A 17,432-nucleotide genomic window follows, 5' to 3' on the forward strand; every position below is an offset into this window, starting at 1 on the left:
ACAAATTGCCCCTGGCTCTTACTCACTGCAGCGGCCAAGTCATGTGAGAGCAAGTTTCAGATAGAATCAAAGAAATAAGAGGCGGCATGGTGGCGCAGTGGTTAGCACTGCTGCCTCCCGGCGCCGAGGACCCAGGTTCGATCCAGGCCCCGGTGGAGTTTGCACATTCCCCCCTTGTCTGCGTGAGTCTCACCCCCACAACCCAAAGGTATACAGTGCTTAATTACCTCGAATCCTAGATGCATACAGAAATCATTACACTGAGATTGCTGTTGGGACTTGATCTTGGGGGCAGAGTTGACGAGAGTTCACTGATTTGCTCAGCGTACCTGTATTTCCTTCTAGTTTCTTCTGATCTTCCACAAAGCTGCAGCAGGCGAATTGGAGGAAGACAGTGGGTTGATGGCTCTCGCCAGGCTTTCAGAAATTGACGTCTCCAGCGAGGGGGTTCAAGGTGCCAAGCATTTCTTTGAGGCAAAGGTAAAGACTAACTGTCAGATCAAGGTTGAAATGTTTACGGAACAGAAGGGAGCCTGGAAACTGGAATACTTATAATGGTCGGCCGAGTGACTGGTTTCAGGTAATTCTGGGCTCGCCCGAGCTCTCATTTAGAGGGCTGTGTGTGCTGACCCTTGATGTTTTGCCAACAACTGAACTGCTCATAAAAACACTGGGGAGGTGTAATTGGACAGCAGTCTACTGTACTTGGAATAAGTAATTTGATCCACTTAGTGGCAATCCAGCTGTGGACTGGCAGAGCTTCAGTGATGCATTTTACATTGCTGAACTCCGACATGGTACGTCACTATAGAGTGGGTCCATATGAGAGGTGATCACGCTACTTTTTTTGTCCATTTCACAGCAGTATTGTTTGGAATTTTCGAGCATATGAATGTTTTGATTTTAATATATAACAGGCCTTCAGGAGTTGGGGTAAAGTGTTTTCAATTTGCAGCCCATTGGAACAATTTTTCTGAAGTCCTGCCTCAATAGTAATGGAAATCATAGAATCTCCACAGTGCAGAAGGAGGTCATTTGGCCCATCCAGCCTGCACTGACCCTGTCAAAGAGCACCTCACCTCGGCCCATTCCCATCCCCCGCAACCCCACCCAACCTTTACATCCCTAGACACGAATAGGGCAATTTTTATCATGGCCAATCCACCTAACTGCTACTATAGGAAGAACGAGAGGGGAGTTGCAACTAAACATAGTCAGAGTCAATAGGTGCCAATGTGTCTCGGCTGGTAGCTCTCTCACCTTTGGGTCAGAAGGTTGCGGATTCGAGCCCCACCTCAGTGAATGGAGCACAAGATCTAGGCTGACACCGCTTTGAGCGAGTGCTGCACTGCCACAGGTGCCACCTGTTGGCTTAAATGTTAAAGCGACACACCGTCTCCTCTCTGGACTGATCGTAAAAGATCCCATGACACCATCTCGAAGAGTAGTTCTCCCCAGTGTCCCGGCCTAAATTTATCCCTCAACCAACATCACTGAAAAAACAAATGATCTGGTGAGTAACACATTGCTTTTAGTGAGAGCTTGCTGTGTGTAAAATTGGCTGCCACATTAATCCTACTTTACAGCAGTGACTACAAAGCACTTTGGGGCATTCTGAGGTCATGAAAGGTGCTACATGACTTCTGGTGATGGGGATGTGCTGAGAAGTCGAACATCAGGTGGCACTCCTCCCGTGAACCTGCAAAATAACCACTTCACCGGAAAAATGCCTAAAAAGCGAACAATTCATCCCCTCGGCTATAGCACGACAGCAGGGGGGAAAAAAAGAAAAGATGCCGGGCAAATGTCATCCAGGGGCTGAGCAGAGATCGGGGCGGGATTCTCCCGCCGGCTCGGAGATTCCCTGGGGGGCAGCGCAAATCCCGCCCGGACGCCGGCTGCCAGATTCTCCGCGGGCGGGATTCACGCCACGCTGGCCGGGGGCCGTTGGCAGCAGACCCCCCCCCCCCCGGCAATTCCCCGGGTCCCGATGGGCAAAGCGGCTGTTCATTTTTGGCCAGTCCCGCTGGCGTGGGTTAGGCATGGTCCCACACGGCAGGACCTGGCAGGTAAGTCGGTTGGGGTGGTCCTCGGGGGAGGGGGGGGGGTGCAGGGGGGATCCAACCCCAGGGGGGGTGCCGCCCCGGTGGCCTGGCCCACGATCGGGGCCCACCGATCTGCGGGCGGGCCTGTGCCGTGGGGGCACTTTTTCCTTCTGCGCCGGCCCCTGTAGGCTCCGCCATGGCTGGTGCGGAGAAGACACCCCCTGCTCATGCGCCAGAATACGCCGGCGGTTCCGCACAAGCGCGGGCTCACACGGCCCTTTGCCGCATGTGCAGACAGCTGGCGCGGCGCCAACTCCTCCGCCGTCCACCTAGCCCCTGGAAGTGCGGAGAATTCCTCTGCTTCCAGTCGGCCCAACACCCGAGTGGTTCGCGCCGTTTTTGGCGCCAGCATCGGGCCATCGCGCCGATTGTGGAGAATCCTGCTGCAGGAGTGGGAAGAGCCTGGAGCAGCAGCGAACAGACAAGCCGACCGGGCACACGACGCGGAAAACCCGAATTTCGCCGGAGTGAGCGGGCCCGACCAGCCGCACACAAAGCCCTTCCTCACCAGGAGGTGGCTGGAGGAGGTTCCTCTCAAGAGCTCGGAGGGAGCACAGGGATGAGACGAAATCAAACATTCAGGCTGCAGTGAAGGGCGCGGTAGCTAAAGCCCTGGAGCACATGCAACGGGCCATGACAAAGCAGAAAAGCGACTGAAGGCCCAGGAGGCAACAACCGCAGGCCTGGAAAGGGCCGCAACGGATCAGAGGGACCAGATCGTCGCTCTAGAAAAAGAGGTGGTGAGGCTGGCCATGATACAGGACAGCCTAAAAGGAAAGGTCGGGGACCAAGAGAACCGGTCAAGACAGCAGAACTTAGGAATCGTGGGCCTACCATAGGGGATCGAAGTTAGGGACTCCACAGACTATGTGGCCCAAATGCTGAGCAACCCACCAGAAATAGACAGGGCACACCGGTCACTCCCAGCAAAGCCCAAAGCCGCCGACTAGCCAAGGGCGATTTATGCAAGAATGCACCGGTACCAAGACTGGGAGAGAACCCTATGCTGTGCCAGTCTGACCAAGAACTGCAGCTGGGAAGGACATAAGGGGCTGGATTCACCGTTTTTGGGACTAAGTCCCCACGCCTTCGTGAAAACTGTGGTCTTTTGCGCCAAGAAAACTGATGTCAAATGGCCACAGATTCACCATTATGCTGGGGGCTGGCATAGAACCGTCGTGGAGCTTGCAGCTCCAGCTGCCGATACGGCCCCCCGCATTTCCGGGTCAGAGACCGCGCATGCGCACGGCGGTGGCCTGCAGCAGCCGCGCCGTGCTCCATCGTGGGCTCAGCCCGCGGACCTGGACCGGCAAGAGTGCCCCGCATCAGCCGGTCGCCAGCCCCAGGCCGCCCGCACACATTGCCCCCAGCCCCGAATGAAGCCCCCCCCCCCCCAGGCTGCCGATCGGCCCTCCCCTGACTATGGCGGCCCCGGATTGAGTCCGGACGGTGTGAGCACACGTAAGCCACGCCATCGGGAATTTAGCCGGTCGGCAACGGAGACTCGCGGGGCAGGCTCTCCGGCAATGGCCTGAGGCGGTGGGTACTCGGTGCAACGTATTCCATGAGTACGCTGATTTTCAGGGGTCGGAGAATTAAAAATCCGGTGCCCGTCCCGATTTCGACGCCAAAACGGATTCTTCGCCCCGTCGCCGAACGCGATTTTGTCGTCGGGGAGCGGAGAATCCAGCACAAGATCTGGATACACCAGGACATTAAGGCTGACCTGGCCACACGCCAGGCCGAGTTCAACAAAGCGAAGGCCGTGCTGTATACATGCGGTGTAAGATTTAGTAAGTTGTACCCAGCCAAGCTCTGGGTCACATTCCAGGGCAAAGAACACTTTTTTTACAGTCCCTGCAGAGGCGGATATGTCTGTCGCGGAGTGCGGGCTGGAAAAGCGGCAACAAGGAAAACGATGAGGAGCCCACAGAACAAGACTGTAACACGGCTAACAGGGTGGGGGAAGAAAAGAACCACTTTTCCCCACCCTCACAACCTGTACAACCAACATCAAACCACCACCACAGAGACTATTTTACACGGGAGAACGTGGCCTCGTTCTGAAAAATGGAGGTAGCGATAGAGGGGAGGATGAGTGGAGTCCAGACAAGTACAAAGTAAGACAGGGGATAGAGTGAGCAAGACACTTGGCAGTTGGGCGGGTGAGGGGGTGGCAAAGAACAGAAGCGGGGAAAGAAGCAGGGGGAAAGAGGATGGGGGGGAGCGGGCTACAGGAGGGTGTGAAAGGGGATGAGGAGGGGCACAATGAGAAAGAAATAGGCAAAGACTGATCAAAGACAACAGATGGGCTACAACAGGCCACACATGGCGGCTTGGAACAAGATGGCGCTGTAAGCAACCACCTGGAAGTGTCTGTAGGCAAAGGGAGCTCCCGGAGTGCATGGGCTTTTCCACGTGGTGGACGCACAATTGCCGGCCATGTTGTCTGCCCCCTGGACAAAGGGAAACCCCGGAGCGCACGGGCACGACCTCATGGGGAGAACAGTCACCATGGCCATTTTGAATCGGCCTCTAACAAATGGAAACCCCAGAGTACAGGGGCACGTTCACCAAGCAAATATGGTTAATCCCACAGGAGCTGGAGCTGGGGGACAAAAAAAAAACCATCAGGATAGTCACCTGGAATGTCAGGGGACTTAATAGCCCAATGAAAAGATCCAAAATCTTCACACACATGAGGAACATGAAAGCCGACATAGTCCTCCTCCAAACGAAGCACCTGAGATGGAAGGACTGACTGCAGATAAGGAAAGGCTGGGTGGGACAGACCTTTCACCCCTGCTACGGGACGAGGGCCAGGGGGCTGACCATTCTAATGAATAAAAGGACGATGTTCACGGCGACAAAGATGGTAACGGACCCAGAGGGACGGTACGTCATGGTCAGCGGTGTCCTACACAGGGTACCCATTGTCCTCGTTAACGTGTATGCTCCCAACTAGGATGACACAGTGTTTATAAAGAAACCATTGTGGAAATCCATGACCTAAATAAGCACCGACTGATCATGGGGGGACTTTAAGTGCGTACAGGACCCACGGACGGACAGATCGAACCCCAAAACAGGAAACCCCTCCAACATTGCAGAAGAACTTGGAGCAGGTGGGGGCGGTGGACCCATGGCGATTCACCCACCCAGGTGAGACGGAGTTCTCCTTCTTCCCCCAAGTGCATAACATTCATTCAGGATTGATTTCTTTGTAATGGGAAATCGGTGCTTCCAGAGCTGGTTATGGCGGAATACTCCGCAATCGTAATCTCCGACCACGCTCCACATTATCTGGATGTGAGGTTGGAGACAGGCAGTACCTAATGCCCCACATGGACGATTGACACGGCCTTACTGGCCGACAAGGCCTTCTGTGAGAAAATATCACAGGCCATAGATGAATACATAAATAACAACCAGAACGGGGAGGTCTCACCCTCCCCGTTCTGGGAGGCCCTAAAGGCTGTGATCAGGGGAGAAATAATTGCTTTTAAAGCACGAAGAGGCACGGAGGAGTGGGCGGCCAGGCAACTGGAGGTGGACCGGCGATACTCCGAGGCCCCGACCATAGAGTTCCTGGCGGAGAGAAAAAGCTACAGATGGACTTTGACCTGCTCTCCACGAGGCAAGCGGTACACCGACTCTGCCAGGCAAAGGGGACCCTATACGAGCATGGAGACAAGGCCAGCCACCTGCTGGCCACCAGTTGAGAAAGCAGGCAGCCACAAGGGAGATTGCACTAGTAATGGATCCAGACAAGGTCAACAAAGCCTCCGAGGCCTTCTACCAAAGGCTGTACATCTCGGAGCCCCCAGCAGGGTACCCAGGGGTGAAGAAATTCCTCGATGGACTGGACATGCGAGTTGTGGGGGAGAACAGGAAACGGAGCCTGGAAGCACCGCCAAAACTGGGAGAGATCATGGAAAGTATCAGCTTCATGCAGGCGGGGAAGGCACCAGGATTGGACGGTTTCCCGGCGGATCTTTACAAAAGATTCGCGACAGCACTGGCCCCGCACCTGCGGGAGATGATCACAGACTCGCTGGCCTTGGGCACACTGCCACCCACACTGGCACAAGCCTCAATCTCGCTGCTGCCTAAATAGGACAAAGACCCAACAAAGTATGTTTTTTTCAGACCCATCTCGCTACTAAACGAAGAGGCAAAAATACTGGCCAAGCTCCTAGCCAAAGGGCTGGAGGACTGCGTACCAGAGGTGGTCGCAGAAGACCAAACGGGCTTTGTCAAAGGTAGTGTGGCACGATCAATTGGACAAAGACGATAGTTGAATCCAACTGAGGCTTTATTGCTATTAGGTGCGTGGCCTCCCACAGCAGCTGGCGAAATGGCTGCTGGCTGGAGGACCAGCAGGCAGAGACTACCGTTGAACCAGTAGTACAGGTCCTACCGTACATCACCTAATACAGGTGCAACAGTGGTTTATCACATTCACCCCCTGTTAAAAATTGATTCCGGCGGGGTTGGTGGATAACTATATACAACAATGAGTTAATATTTACAAGATTTGAGCAAACAAATGTCCTTTGATGTCCGGTGGACCGGTCAGAGGTTTAGCCGGTCCGGGGCCTTGATGTTCCTCTGGGAGCGACGCAGTGGTGTCGGCGATGTTGGTGCTGATCTGGTCGATGGTGACTCCGGGAGCATTCCAAAATCCTCTTCATCGTCGGCCGTGGGCAGGGGGGGGGGGGGGACGGACGGATGGTCCTGGGGGGGGTTGCTGTTGGCAGCGACGGGAGAGGGGAAGGTGGCGCCGGGGGCGGAGGTGGCGTGGGGGTGGAACCTGTTGGTGCCAGGTCCCTGAGGGAGACAGTATATGGCGGCCGTCGGGGAACGCCACGTAGGCGTACTGGAGGTTTGCGTGGAGCAAGTGCACCCTCTCCACCAACGGGTCCGCCTTGTGGAGTTGGATATGCTTACGGAGAAGCACGGTTCCCGGAGCTGTGAGCCAAGTCGGCAGCGACACCCCGGATGTGGACTTCCTGGGGAAGGCAAAAAGACGTTCATGGGGTGTATTGTTCGTGGCAGTGCAAAGTAATGAGCGAATGGAATGTAGTGCATCAGTGAGGACCTCCTGCCAGCGGGAGGCACTCCATACCGTCCCATTCTCCCTTTCTACCTGTTTGTTTCACCAGGGGTTGTAGCTTGTCGTTCTGCTGGAGGCGATACCCCTGCTGAGTTCATCACTCATGAATGAGGATCCCCTGTCACTGTGGATGAAGGCGGGGGAACCGAACAGAGTGAAGATTGTGTTGAGGGCTTTAATGACGGTGGCAGACGTCATGTCGGGGCATGGGATGGCAAAGGGGAATCTGGACTATTCGTCGATCACACTGAGCAAATATGTGTGACGGTTGGTGGAGGGGAGGGGGCCTTTGAAGTCCACGCTGAGGCGTTCAAAGGGCCGGGGCCTTCACCAGGCGCGCGCGGTCCAGCCGGTAGAAGTGCGGCTTGCACTCCGCACAGACCTGGCAGTACCTGGTGATTGTCCTTACTTCCTCGACGGAGTGGGGCAGATTTTGTGCCTTAATGAAGTGGTACAACTGTATGACCCCTGGGTGACAAAGGCTGTCGTGCAGGGCCCGTAGTCGGTCTAACTGTGCGCTGGCACATGTACCTCGTGATAGGGCGTCTGGAGGTTCGTTGAGTTTGCCGGGGCGATACTTAATCTCGTAATTATAGGTGGTGAGGTTGATTCTCCACTGCACGATTTTATCATTTTTGATCTTGCCCCGCTGTGTGTTGTTGAACATGAAAGCTATCGACCGATGGTCAGTGAGGAGAGTGAATCTCCTGCCAGCCAGCTAATGCCTCCAATTCCGCACAGCTTCAACGATAGCTTGGGCCTCCTTTTCGACGGATGAGTGCCGAATTTCTGAGGCATGAAGGGTGCGGGAAAAGAATGCCACGGGCCTGCCTGCCTGATTGAGGGTGGCGGCAAGGGCGACGTCTGATGCGTCGCTTTCTACTTGGAAGGGCAGCGTCTCATCTGCAGCGTGCATTGTGGCCTTGGCAATATCAGCTCTGATCCGGGCGAAGACCTGTTGGGCCTCGGCCGTCAGGGGAAACTGGGTGGACTGTGTGAGTGGGCGGGCCTTGTCCGCATAGTTTGGGACCCACTGAGCGTAGTACAAAAAGAGCCCCAGGCAGCGTTTGAGGGCCATGGGGCAGTGGGGGACGGGGAGCTCCATGAGGGGGCACATGCGGTCGGGATCGGGCCCCAGAACTCCATTCTGGACCACATAGCTGAGGATGGCTAAGCGGTTTGTGCTGAACACACACTTCTCCTTGTTGTAAGTGAGGTTTAGGAGAGTAGCGGTGTGGAGAAATTTAGCACTGTTGGCGTCGTGGTCCTGCTGATCATGGCCGCAGATGGTGACATTGTCTGGGTATGGAAACGTGGCCCGCAAACCGTACCGGTCGACCATTCGGTCCATCTCCCTTTGGAAGAACGAGACCCCGTTTGTGACGCCGAAGGGGACCCTAAGGAAATGGTATAGGCGGCCGTCTGCCTCGAAGGCGGTGTATGGACGGTCCGATTTACATATGGGGAGCTGGTAGTAGGCGGATTTCCGGTCTACCGTTGAGAAGACCCGGTACTGTGCAATCTGGTTAACCATGTCAGATATGCGTGGAGGGGCTACGCGTCGAGCTGGGTGTACCGGTTGATGGTCTGGCTGTAGTCCATGACCATTCGGTGTTTCTCCCCAGTTTTAACTACTACCACTTGTGCTCTCCAGGGGCTGTTGCTGGCCTCGATGATGCCTTCCCAAAGCAGCTGCTGGACTTCGGACCTGATGAAGATCTTGTCCTGGGTGCTGTACCGTCTGCTCCTGGTGGCGACGGGTTTGCAATCTGGAGTTAGATTGGCAAAGAGGGAAGGTGGGTCGACCTTTAGGGTCGCGAGGCCGCACACAGTAAGGGGTGGTAAAGGCCTGCCGAATTTCAGAGTTAGGCTCTGGAGGTTGCACTGGAAGTCCAGGCCGAGGATTAGTGCAGCGCAGAGGTTAGGGAGGACGTAGAGGCGGAAGCCGCTGAACTCTACGCCCTGGACCATGAGCGTAACAGTACAGTACCCCCGGATCGCTACGCAATGGGATCTGGAGGCCAGGGAGATTTTTTGGTTGGCGGGGTGTATCGTGAGGGAGCATAGCCTTACCGTATCCGGGTGTATGAAGCTTTCGGTGCTCCTGGAGTCCAGCAGGCAAGAGGTTACATGTCCGTCGACATTCACGCTGGTGGGTGCGTTAGTCAGGTTATGCGGACGAGACTGGTCGATTGACATGGAGGCGAGGTTTGGTTGGTCGTCGGGTAATGGGGCGTCTGGTAAGCCCGGGTCCTGGAAGGCTGGTGGTGCCCATGTGCTGGGGGGTGGACAAGATGGCGGCTCTCGAAGATCTTGAGGGTTACAAAATGGCGGCGCCCATGGAACGCACGTTGCGGGGGTGGAACAAGATGGCGGCGCCCATGAAATGCCCGTGTTGCGTGGAGGGAAAGATGATGGCGCACACTGGCCGCACGCAGTCTGGGGGGGGATGGCGGTGCCCGTTGTCCGTAACCGAGGCGGGTGGGGGGGCGATAGCGGCTACTGAGCGTGCCTGGCACACCGCGGCAAATTGGCCCTTCTTCCCGCAGTCTTCACAAATGGCAGCGCGGGCCGGACAGCGTTGGCGGGGGTGCTTCTGTTGCCCGCAAAAATAGCATCGGGTGCCCCCGGGGTTCGTGGCTGGCATGCAGCGCAGGTGTATTGGGTGGGCAGCGCCCCCGCTGGGGCGGCTATCTGTGGGGTCCACGAAGCGTAGGAGGGGTGGGCCGCGCGGCTGGGGGTGTAGGACTGGACATTGCGCAGGGCGATCGTCATGGAGAGAGCTAGCGTTTTAGTCTCTGCGAGGTCGAGCGTGGCCCCTTCTAGGAGCCGCTGGCGTATGAGACCTGACCCAAATCCAGCCACAAAAGCGTCCCGCATAGGAGGTCTGAGTGTTCCGTGGCCGTAACAGCCTGACAGTCACAGTCCCGGACTAGTGGGATTAGGGCCTGCCAGAAGTCTTCTATGGACTCACCAGGGAGTTGAGAGCGAGTGGCGAGTGCGTGTCTGGAGCAGAGCGTGTTCGTTTTCTGTGCGTAGTTCTCCTTGAGTAGAGTCATGGCTTCGGTGAAAATTGGCGCGTCCTGGATTAACGGAAAGACATTGGAGCTCACCCTGGAATATAATATCTGAATCTTCTGAGCCTCCGGAACAGGGGTTGGTGCCGCGTTGATATACGCTTCGAAGCAAGCTAGCCAGTGCTGGAAGTTCTTCCTGGCATTGATTGAGTGCGGATCCAGCTGCAGGCGATCCGGTTTGATACGGAGGTCCACCTTTAGAAACTGATAGCAATAAATTGAGGCACGATCAATTGGACAAAGATGATAGTTGAATCCAACTGAGGCTTTATTGCTATCAGGTGTGTGGCCTCCCACAGCAGCTGGCGAAATGGCTGCTGGCTGGAGGACACGCATATTTATACAGGCAGGGACTACCGGGTGCGAACCTGTAGTACAGGTCCTACTGTACATCACCTAATACAGGTGCAACAGTGGTTTACCACAGGTAGACAGCTAACTTTGAATATCAGGCACCTGCTGAACGTGATCATGACTCCATCCGGGGAGAGAATATCTGAGGTGATCGTCTCCCTGGACGCAGAAAAGGCCTTCGGCAGGGTCAAATGTAAGTACCTCATAGAGGTATTGGAGCGGTTCAGGCTCGGAGCAGGATTCACCGCCTGGGTGAAACTCCTGTACAACGCCCCCATGGCGAGCATATAGACAAACACAACAGCTCAAAGTACTTCCAGTTGCACAGGGGCATGAGGGTTATCCCCGCTGCTGTTCACATTAATGATAGAGCCATTAGTGATCGCGCTCAGAACAGCAAAGGACTGAAAGCAGAGCATAAAGGGGTGGATAAATGGGCCAGAAGCCTAGTGGGTGCTCATGGAGGAGGATTCCTGCAAGGGGACTTCCCTCCGGGCCCTAGCCACGGCGGCACTCCCATCCCCACCCAAGAAGCACTCAACCAGCCCAGTGGTGGTGGCAATACTCCAGTTGTGGAATCAACTGCAACAACATTTCGGCCTAACCCGAATGTCCGAAAAGCCCCCAACTGCAATAACCACAGGTTCGCGCCAGCGCTCACAGGTGCCTCCTTCAAAAGGTGGAGGCAGGACGGGGGATGCTGACACTTTGGAATCTGTACACTGACGGTAGGATCTTAACTCTGGACGAGCTGACGGAAAGATTCCAACTAGCAGGTGACAACAAATTCAGGTACCTGCAGCTTAAAAACATTCTGCGTAAAGAAACAAAGACGTACCCACTACTGTCACAACAGTCAGTACTGGAGGAATTGCTGGACACAGATATTTTAGGCAAAGGGCTTAGAGCTCCCTTACAAAATCCTCATTGTTCTATTCGTATTTATATTTGTTACGTATACCAAAAAACCCGATTTAAAAACATTTTTTTTTAAATGAAAGGCGCTACATAAAATTTATTTTTCTAGCTAAAATAAGAATTTAAAAAGTTAGCATCAAGGATCCCATCCCAAGGAAGCATGTAATAACTTGCTGCTTTGAAGTGGGTTAGCTATACCTCTTTGTGTTTAGTCTTCATCTAAGTGGTCATGAACTATACAATGGTGGTACAAACTTTTGACTTCAACAAAGTTGTTCCATGTCTTCATCAATTGTAAACCATCATCTAAAATCTTTGTATTACGGGGCCAGCTTCTTGCACGCAAGAAGGTGCAAACTTTTTTAAAAAATCTTTTTATTCTCCTCAATTTCAACATTTTCATCAAATAAACAACAAAAGAAAAAACAAACAAAAATCAAATACAATAACAATCCCCCAAACAAAAACAGCACCCCCCCCCCCCCTCAATATACAGACCAAAACATCCACCTGTGCGTTTCAGGTAAAAGATTAACAGTCAGTCAGTAAACCGTGTAATCACAAACAACAATAACCCCATCTCTTCCCCCGCCCCCCCCCCCTAATTTTCAATGGCAACCAATTCTCGAAGGCGCATAAACAGTCCCCATGAATTGTGGAACCCCTCCTTCATCAGCCTCCATTCAAACGTCATCTCGAGAGGCAGAAATTCCAGTAGATCCCCCCTCCCCCCTGCCAAGCAGAGGCACAGGGCGGAGAAGCTGACCCCCACCCCAACAGGACCCGCCTCCGGGCAATCAGCGAGGCGAAGGCGGGGGTGTCGGATCGGCCTGAGCTGCAGATGTTCCAAAAATGGCTTTGAGGGGACCTGCTTCAAAGTTCACGTATAGTACCCCCGAGATGATACTGAAACCCCCCCCTCCAACATCTCTCCAGCTTCAGACAGGACCAAAACATATGTATATGGTTTGTGGGGCCCCTCCCACACCCCTCACGTAAGTCCTCCACTCCCTCAAAGAGTCGGTTCAAGGTGCAAGCTTTAATTATGAATTTTCTATACATTCAAGGTACATGGGCATCACTGACAGGGGCAGCATTTGTTGTCCATCGCTAATTTCCCTTGAGAATATTTCATAAGCAACATTCAACAGCGGTTCAACTGGTGATGTTATTTTATTTTATCAGCTTACCTGCTGTTGGCAGCTTTGCAAGTCCTTTTTTGGTTCAGTTCCGATAAGGTTAATTTACATGTGGCTGGCCAAAACCTCAAAACATTATCATGGCTGAATGCTCCAAACTTGAAGATGGTTAAAGGAAAAGAGGCTACCATTTGAGGAATTTCATCAGATAACTTATAATTCCTGGATTCCTGGTGCATTCTTTTCTCACTCCCATTATTTGTACTGCTAAAATTAATGATTCAGGGCTGTGCTTTTGTAGAATTTAATACCTTTTAGAAATGCACAAATTTGTACACCATTTGAAGTATTTTTTAATGTTTTATATGTATAGTTCCTCCTATTCATCTGGACTGCAAGTTCTGGAAACAGCAGTAGACCATGTAGAAGTGACTGATTTGAGCAATGATGGCAATTGGTGCCTCTCTGGCAGATGGGGAGTAATGCAAAGCTATAGGGAAATGAGGGGAGATTTAATTGTTGTAAATAAATCAAAAAGTCCTATTGCCTAAAGTTAACTTTCCCTTGTTTGCAGGTCCAGGCTCTAACAACTGGCAGCAAATTTGAAGCTGAGATTATAGCTGAGAAGGAGCAGCGCAAACGTATGGAAGAGGACAGGAAGCAACGAAGAGCAGCCTTTAAAGAATTGAAGGCGGCATTTATGTAGAAGCTCCAGTGTCCTGCACAGCACAATCACTTGTACAGATTTCTGAAGCATCAACCTAAATTCTAACAGACGGAAAACTAAAACTTGCACTAAGTGACTGTTTCTCGGGTGCCGTTTTATCTTAAGTTAGCATAAAAGTTCCAGACTTAAATTTTGTTGAACTAATTTTGTCGAACTATATACAAAGCCTCTAACGCAATTGTGCTAATTGGCATGACTAAATTAATCGTCCTGGTTTAGGGGGCTGCAGTCTGCTTATCAATTTAGAGGATGTTTGTAATCACCTTCGATCTCCCTATTTATACTGTAAACTAACAGCTCTGGGCTGTGCTTTTGTAGAATTTAATGCCTCTTAGAAATGTTGCACTAAATTGTACACCATTTGAAGTATTTTTGAATTTATCTTTTGTAGTCTTATTTTTGTATATGTATATATATATATAATCTGCAGTTCTTTTGGAACAAGTTTAGACCATAGATGCAGAAGTTGACTTTTTTCAATGGTATCCCTGAAAACTGCTTTCTGTGTTTTAAACAAATATTTAACCCAAAGACCAGTAATGATTTTAACAATTTAATCTGCAAAACTATAAAGGAATAGATGCTTAAAATGGTGTGGATAATAATTCCAAAATGTTAATATTGTATCAATATTAAATTAAGTCTGCTTAAACATTTTAAATTAGTTTTGATAGTATTTGGAAATGAGAAATGTGTAGGTTACAAATTGCAAATTTTTCTTCTAAACATATGTTGGTTATCAACTGTACAAATAATGGAAGCTTTGTGAAATAGCAGGGTCTGTGTATGAACCTTCAATGGCACAGGACAATAAGATGTAAAGTTTTGACCATGATTGCCCATCCTTGTGATTATCCAGCCTATTGTGCGGTTTAGGAGAGACTGTGGGTGAAATTTTACGTGCACCTGGCAGCAGGTTTCCCAGCGGGGCTGGGAAACACTTAAAATTGGGGTGGGTGCCATCCCATCACCTTCCCACCTACCCCAAGCTGACCCACATAATAGTGAGGCTGATGGGTGCCAAAATCAGCAGCCCACCAGTCATATTTAAATGAACAAATAAGTGTTAATTACGATTGTTATCATGCCAATTGAACCTGATAATATGCTGCCCACGCCATAAAATGTTTGGAGTAGGTAGGAGGGCAAATAGGAGGGGTGATTTCTTTTATCTCGCATGCTAAAAGGTGGGAAAGAGGTTGGGGAACGTTTGGAGGGTAGCTCTTCGGTGGCTGTTCTTTGACAATGCCTAGGTTGAATCGCCGTTCTTCCTACCCGCTCCCTCCTTTAAATGCACTCCCCCCCCCCCCCCCCCATTCCCCCTCCCCACCCACTGGCCTCTCCTTAACCTACCCAAGCACTCTTGTGCCAAGACCCCAGACTTACCTGCTCTGGGGATCAAAGGCATTGGGTCCTTTCTTCTCCAGCTGTGCCGACAGCAGCCACTGAATCTCCAGGGACTGATGGAACTGCTGGTCGGAAGCTTTGGAGAGTGGAACTTCCCCCCCCAAAGAGGATGTTCCACTCGGGCCTCATTCGTCTGCCCCACAATGCCTTATAGCTGTGGGGCAGTCGGCTTCACACCGATGGGGCTGGGGGGTGCGTGCTGCGCATGACCCCCCGCCATCATATTATTTAGCCACGTGAGTCTAATCGGTTCTCACAAGGAAACAACTTTCCCAGGCAAGTAAGGGTACCCTAATGGCAGCACGGTGGCATAGTGGTTAGCACTGCTGCCTCACGGCACCGAGGACCCGGGTTAGATTCTGGTCCCGGGTTACTGACCGTGTAGAGTTTACACATTCTCCCCGTGGCTGCCTGGGTCTCCGCCCCACAACCCAAATGATGTGCAGGGTAGGTGGATTGGCCCCACGCTTGGCATAGCAAATCTACAGAAGTGAATGTGAAACACTCTGGTAGGGCTGAAGTCAAAAATATGCTTATTTCATCCCATGACTTCCCTTGTTCCAATAATATTATCTAATCTGATAAATGAGGGGCGGCAGGGTGGCACAGTGGGTTAGCCCTGCTGCCTCACAGCGCCGAGGACCCGGGTTCGATCACGGCCCTGGGTCACTGTCCGTGTGGAGTTTGAACATTCTCCCTGTGTTTGCGTGGGTTTCACCCCCACAACCCAAACAGATGTGCAGGATGGATTGGCCATGCTAAATTACCTTAATTGGAAGAAATAATTGGGTATTCTGACTTTATTTTAAAAACTAATCTGATAAATGATATTTTGGTCAATGTTTTGATTGTCCAGTTAAATATTACTAGAACATAAAACTTTTGCAATGTACTGTTTTTTAAAAATGCCATCTGCCAGTATATTGGCTTGCCATCTTATTTGCCTGCCTTTCCCTTCACAAATGCTTGGTTGAGTTTCTTGTACAGGAAACATTTGAAGCAGAAAATATTATTCCATGCTGCAATCGTTTCTGCCTGTTTGGCCATCTATTCAATGACTCTACCAGCTATTTTGTTTTCTGTTAAGTGTGATGTTGGTCCAGAATTACATGAGCATTTTTCAATTCTAGTCGAGAGTTGGTTTGCAGATATCTCAAAATAATTCACAAAATATAATCCAAAAGGAAAAATAATTTGAGTGCATTCCTAAATCTCATGTTACATATTTGGAGTATGAACGGGTTTGATCAGCCTTGTTACCGTTATGTTTTTCTGCATATGTTCTATGAGGAAAGGGCATTTAGACTTGATAGAACCTGTTGTAGACGTTTTGTTGCCTTTATAACCTCGGAGTCCACAAATGGTGAAAGGAAACCTCCCAGGTTTTGGTTAACATGTCCAAACAAAAGGACTTCTTCAAACTTGGGTCACCTACTTATTTTGGGGGTTTGGGTGGAGGACGAAATGGGAGGAAAGTCACTGACTTTGTTTTACTAAGGTGTGTGACACACCAATTTTAAACACAACGCTTGAGGTTTCTATTAGATAGGGAGCATAATGATCACTGGGACCCCACTCTAGCACTGTGATAAAATAAATAAGGTGGGAATGTAGGTTTATATTTGTTGAAAATTTAAGGTGACTTCAAGGATCTAATAATAATTCCAAGATAGTAGAATTCTATAGGTGAAGAAAATATGCAACATGCATATATTTAACTGCAATTTTGCCTAATATTTATAAGCAAACTTTTTAAAAAATGGACTGACTTGATGGGTTGTCTTTTACAGGATGATTTCTTCCTCGGTCTGCTGGCAATGCTTCTTCCTCTGTGAATTATCATGTTAAGGGTTTCGCCCTTGAATGGAACCTGAATTATTTCACTTTTGTGTGCCCAAGGTGTTACAGCAATATGCCCTTGCTTAGCCAATCTTGCATGATGGTCTGACCCTAGCAAGCTGTGTTGTTTAGGACGTTGCCATTTGAAGTTGCTGCAACATTTCCACAAGGCACTGGAGGGTGGGGGGGATTGTCCATGGGTCAGGTACGCTTGTCACCTGGTGGCCAGCTGAAAGTAAATGGGACAAGAGCAGAACAGGATATGGTCAGTTTTATCTGGACAACATGAAGAAGCTGTATATTTAAAAGCAGAGTCTAGAAACACAAATTTCAAGTGTGCCACATTTTACTGATTTCTATTAGATATGTTGGAGATTTCAGTGCTGTAATTATTTGGGGGAGGAGCTATACTTTAAAAAAATCGAAGTTTCTAATTTTTAAAAATGTGTTATATATAATAAACGAGCTGCGTGTTTATGCTGTTTAAAATCATATTTTGGAGTAATAAAATAAATACTAATAGTCTTCCATTGTGAATGTGAACTTTTCTTTGTGCACTTCCACACATCAACTTTATGAGGTCAGGAGGCACTAACCGTCCAATCTAATTTACACTTCATAAATTCAAACAATGCGGGCGGCATTTGGCGCAGTGGTTAGCACTGGGACTGCGGCGCTGAGGACCCGGGTTCGAATCCCGGCCCTGGGTCACTGTCTCCGTGGGTTTCACCCCCACAACCCAATGATGTG

General features: G+C 50.8%; 1 protein-coding gene across 2 annotated transcripts in view; it reads left to right on the plus strand.

Annotated features, from left to right (window-relative positions):
- The window catches only part of efhd1 (EF-hand domain family, member D1), a 203,078-nt gene extending 185,871 nt beyond the window's left edge, over nt 1-17,207 (plus strand). Inside the window, exons 3-4 of one of the 2 annotated variants that reach the window (XM_072474610.1) lie at nt 346-480; nt 13,284-17,207. In XM_072474610.1, the coding sequence (XP_072330711.1) occupies nt 346-480; nt 13,284-13,415 (267 nt within the window). In that variant the 3' untranslated portion in view covers nt 13,416-17,207. The remainder of the gene's footprint in view (nt 1-345; nt 481-13,283) is intronic. The other variant, XM_072474611.1, reaches the window with a different exon arrangement.
- The last annotated feature ends 225 nt before the right edge of the window (nt 17,208-17,432 follow it).

Source organism: Scyliorhinus torazame, chromosome 14 (genome assembly GCF_047496885.1).
Source record: "Scyliorhinus torazame isolate Kashiwa2021f chromosome 14, sScyTor2.1, whole genome shotgun sequence".
NCBI classification, from domain to species: Eukaryota; Metazoa; Chordata; class Chondrichthyes; order Carcharhiniformes; family Scyliorhinidae; genus Scyliorhinus; species Scyliorhinus torazame.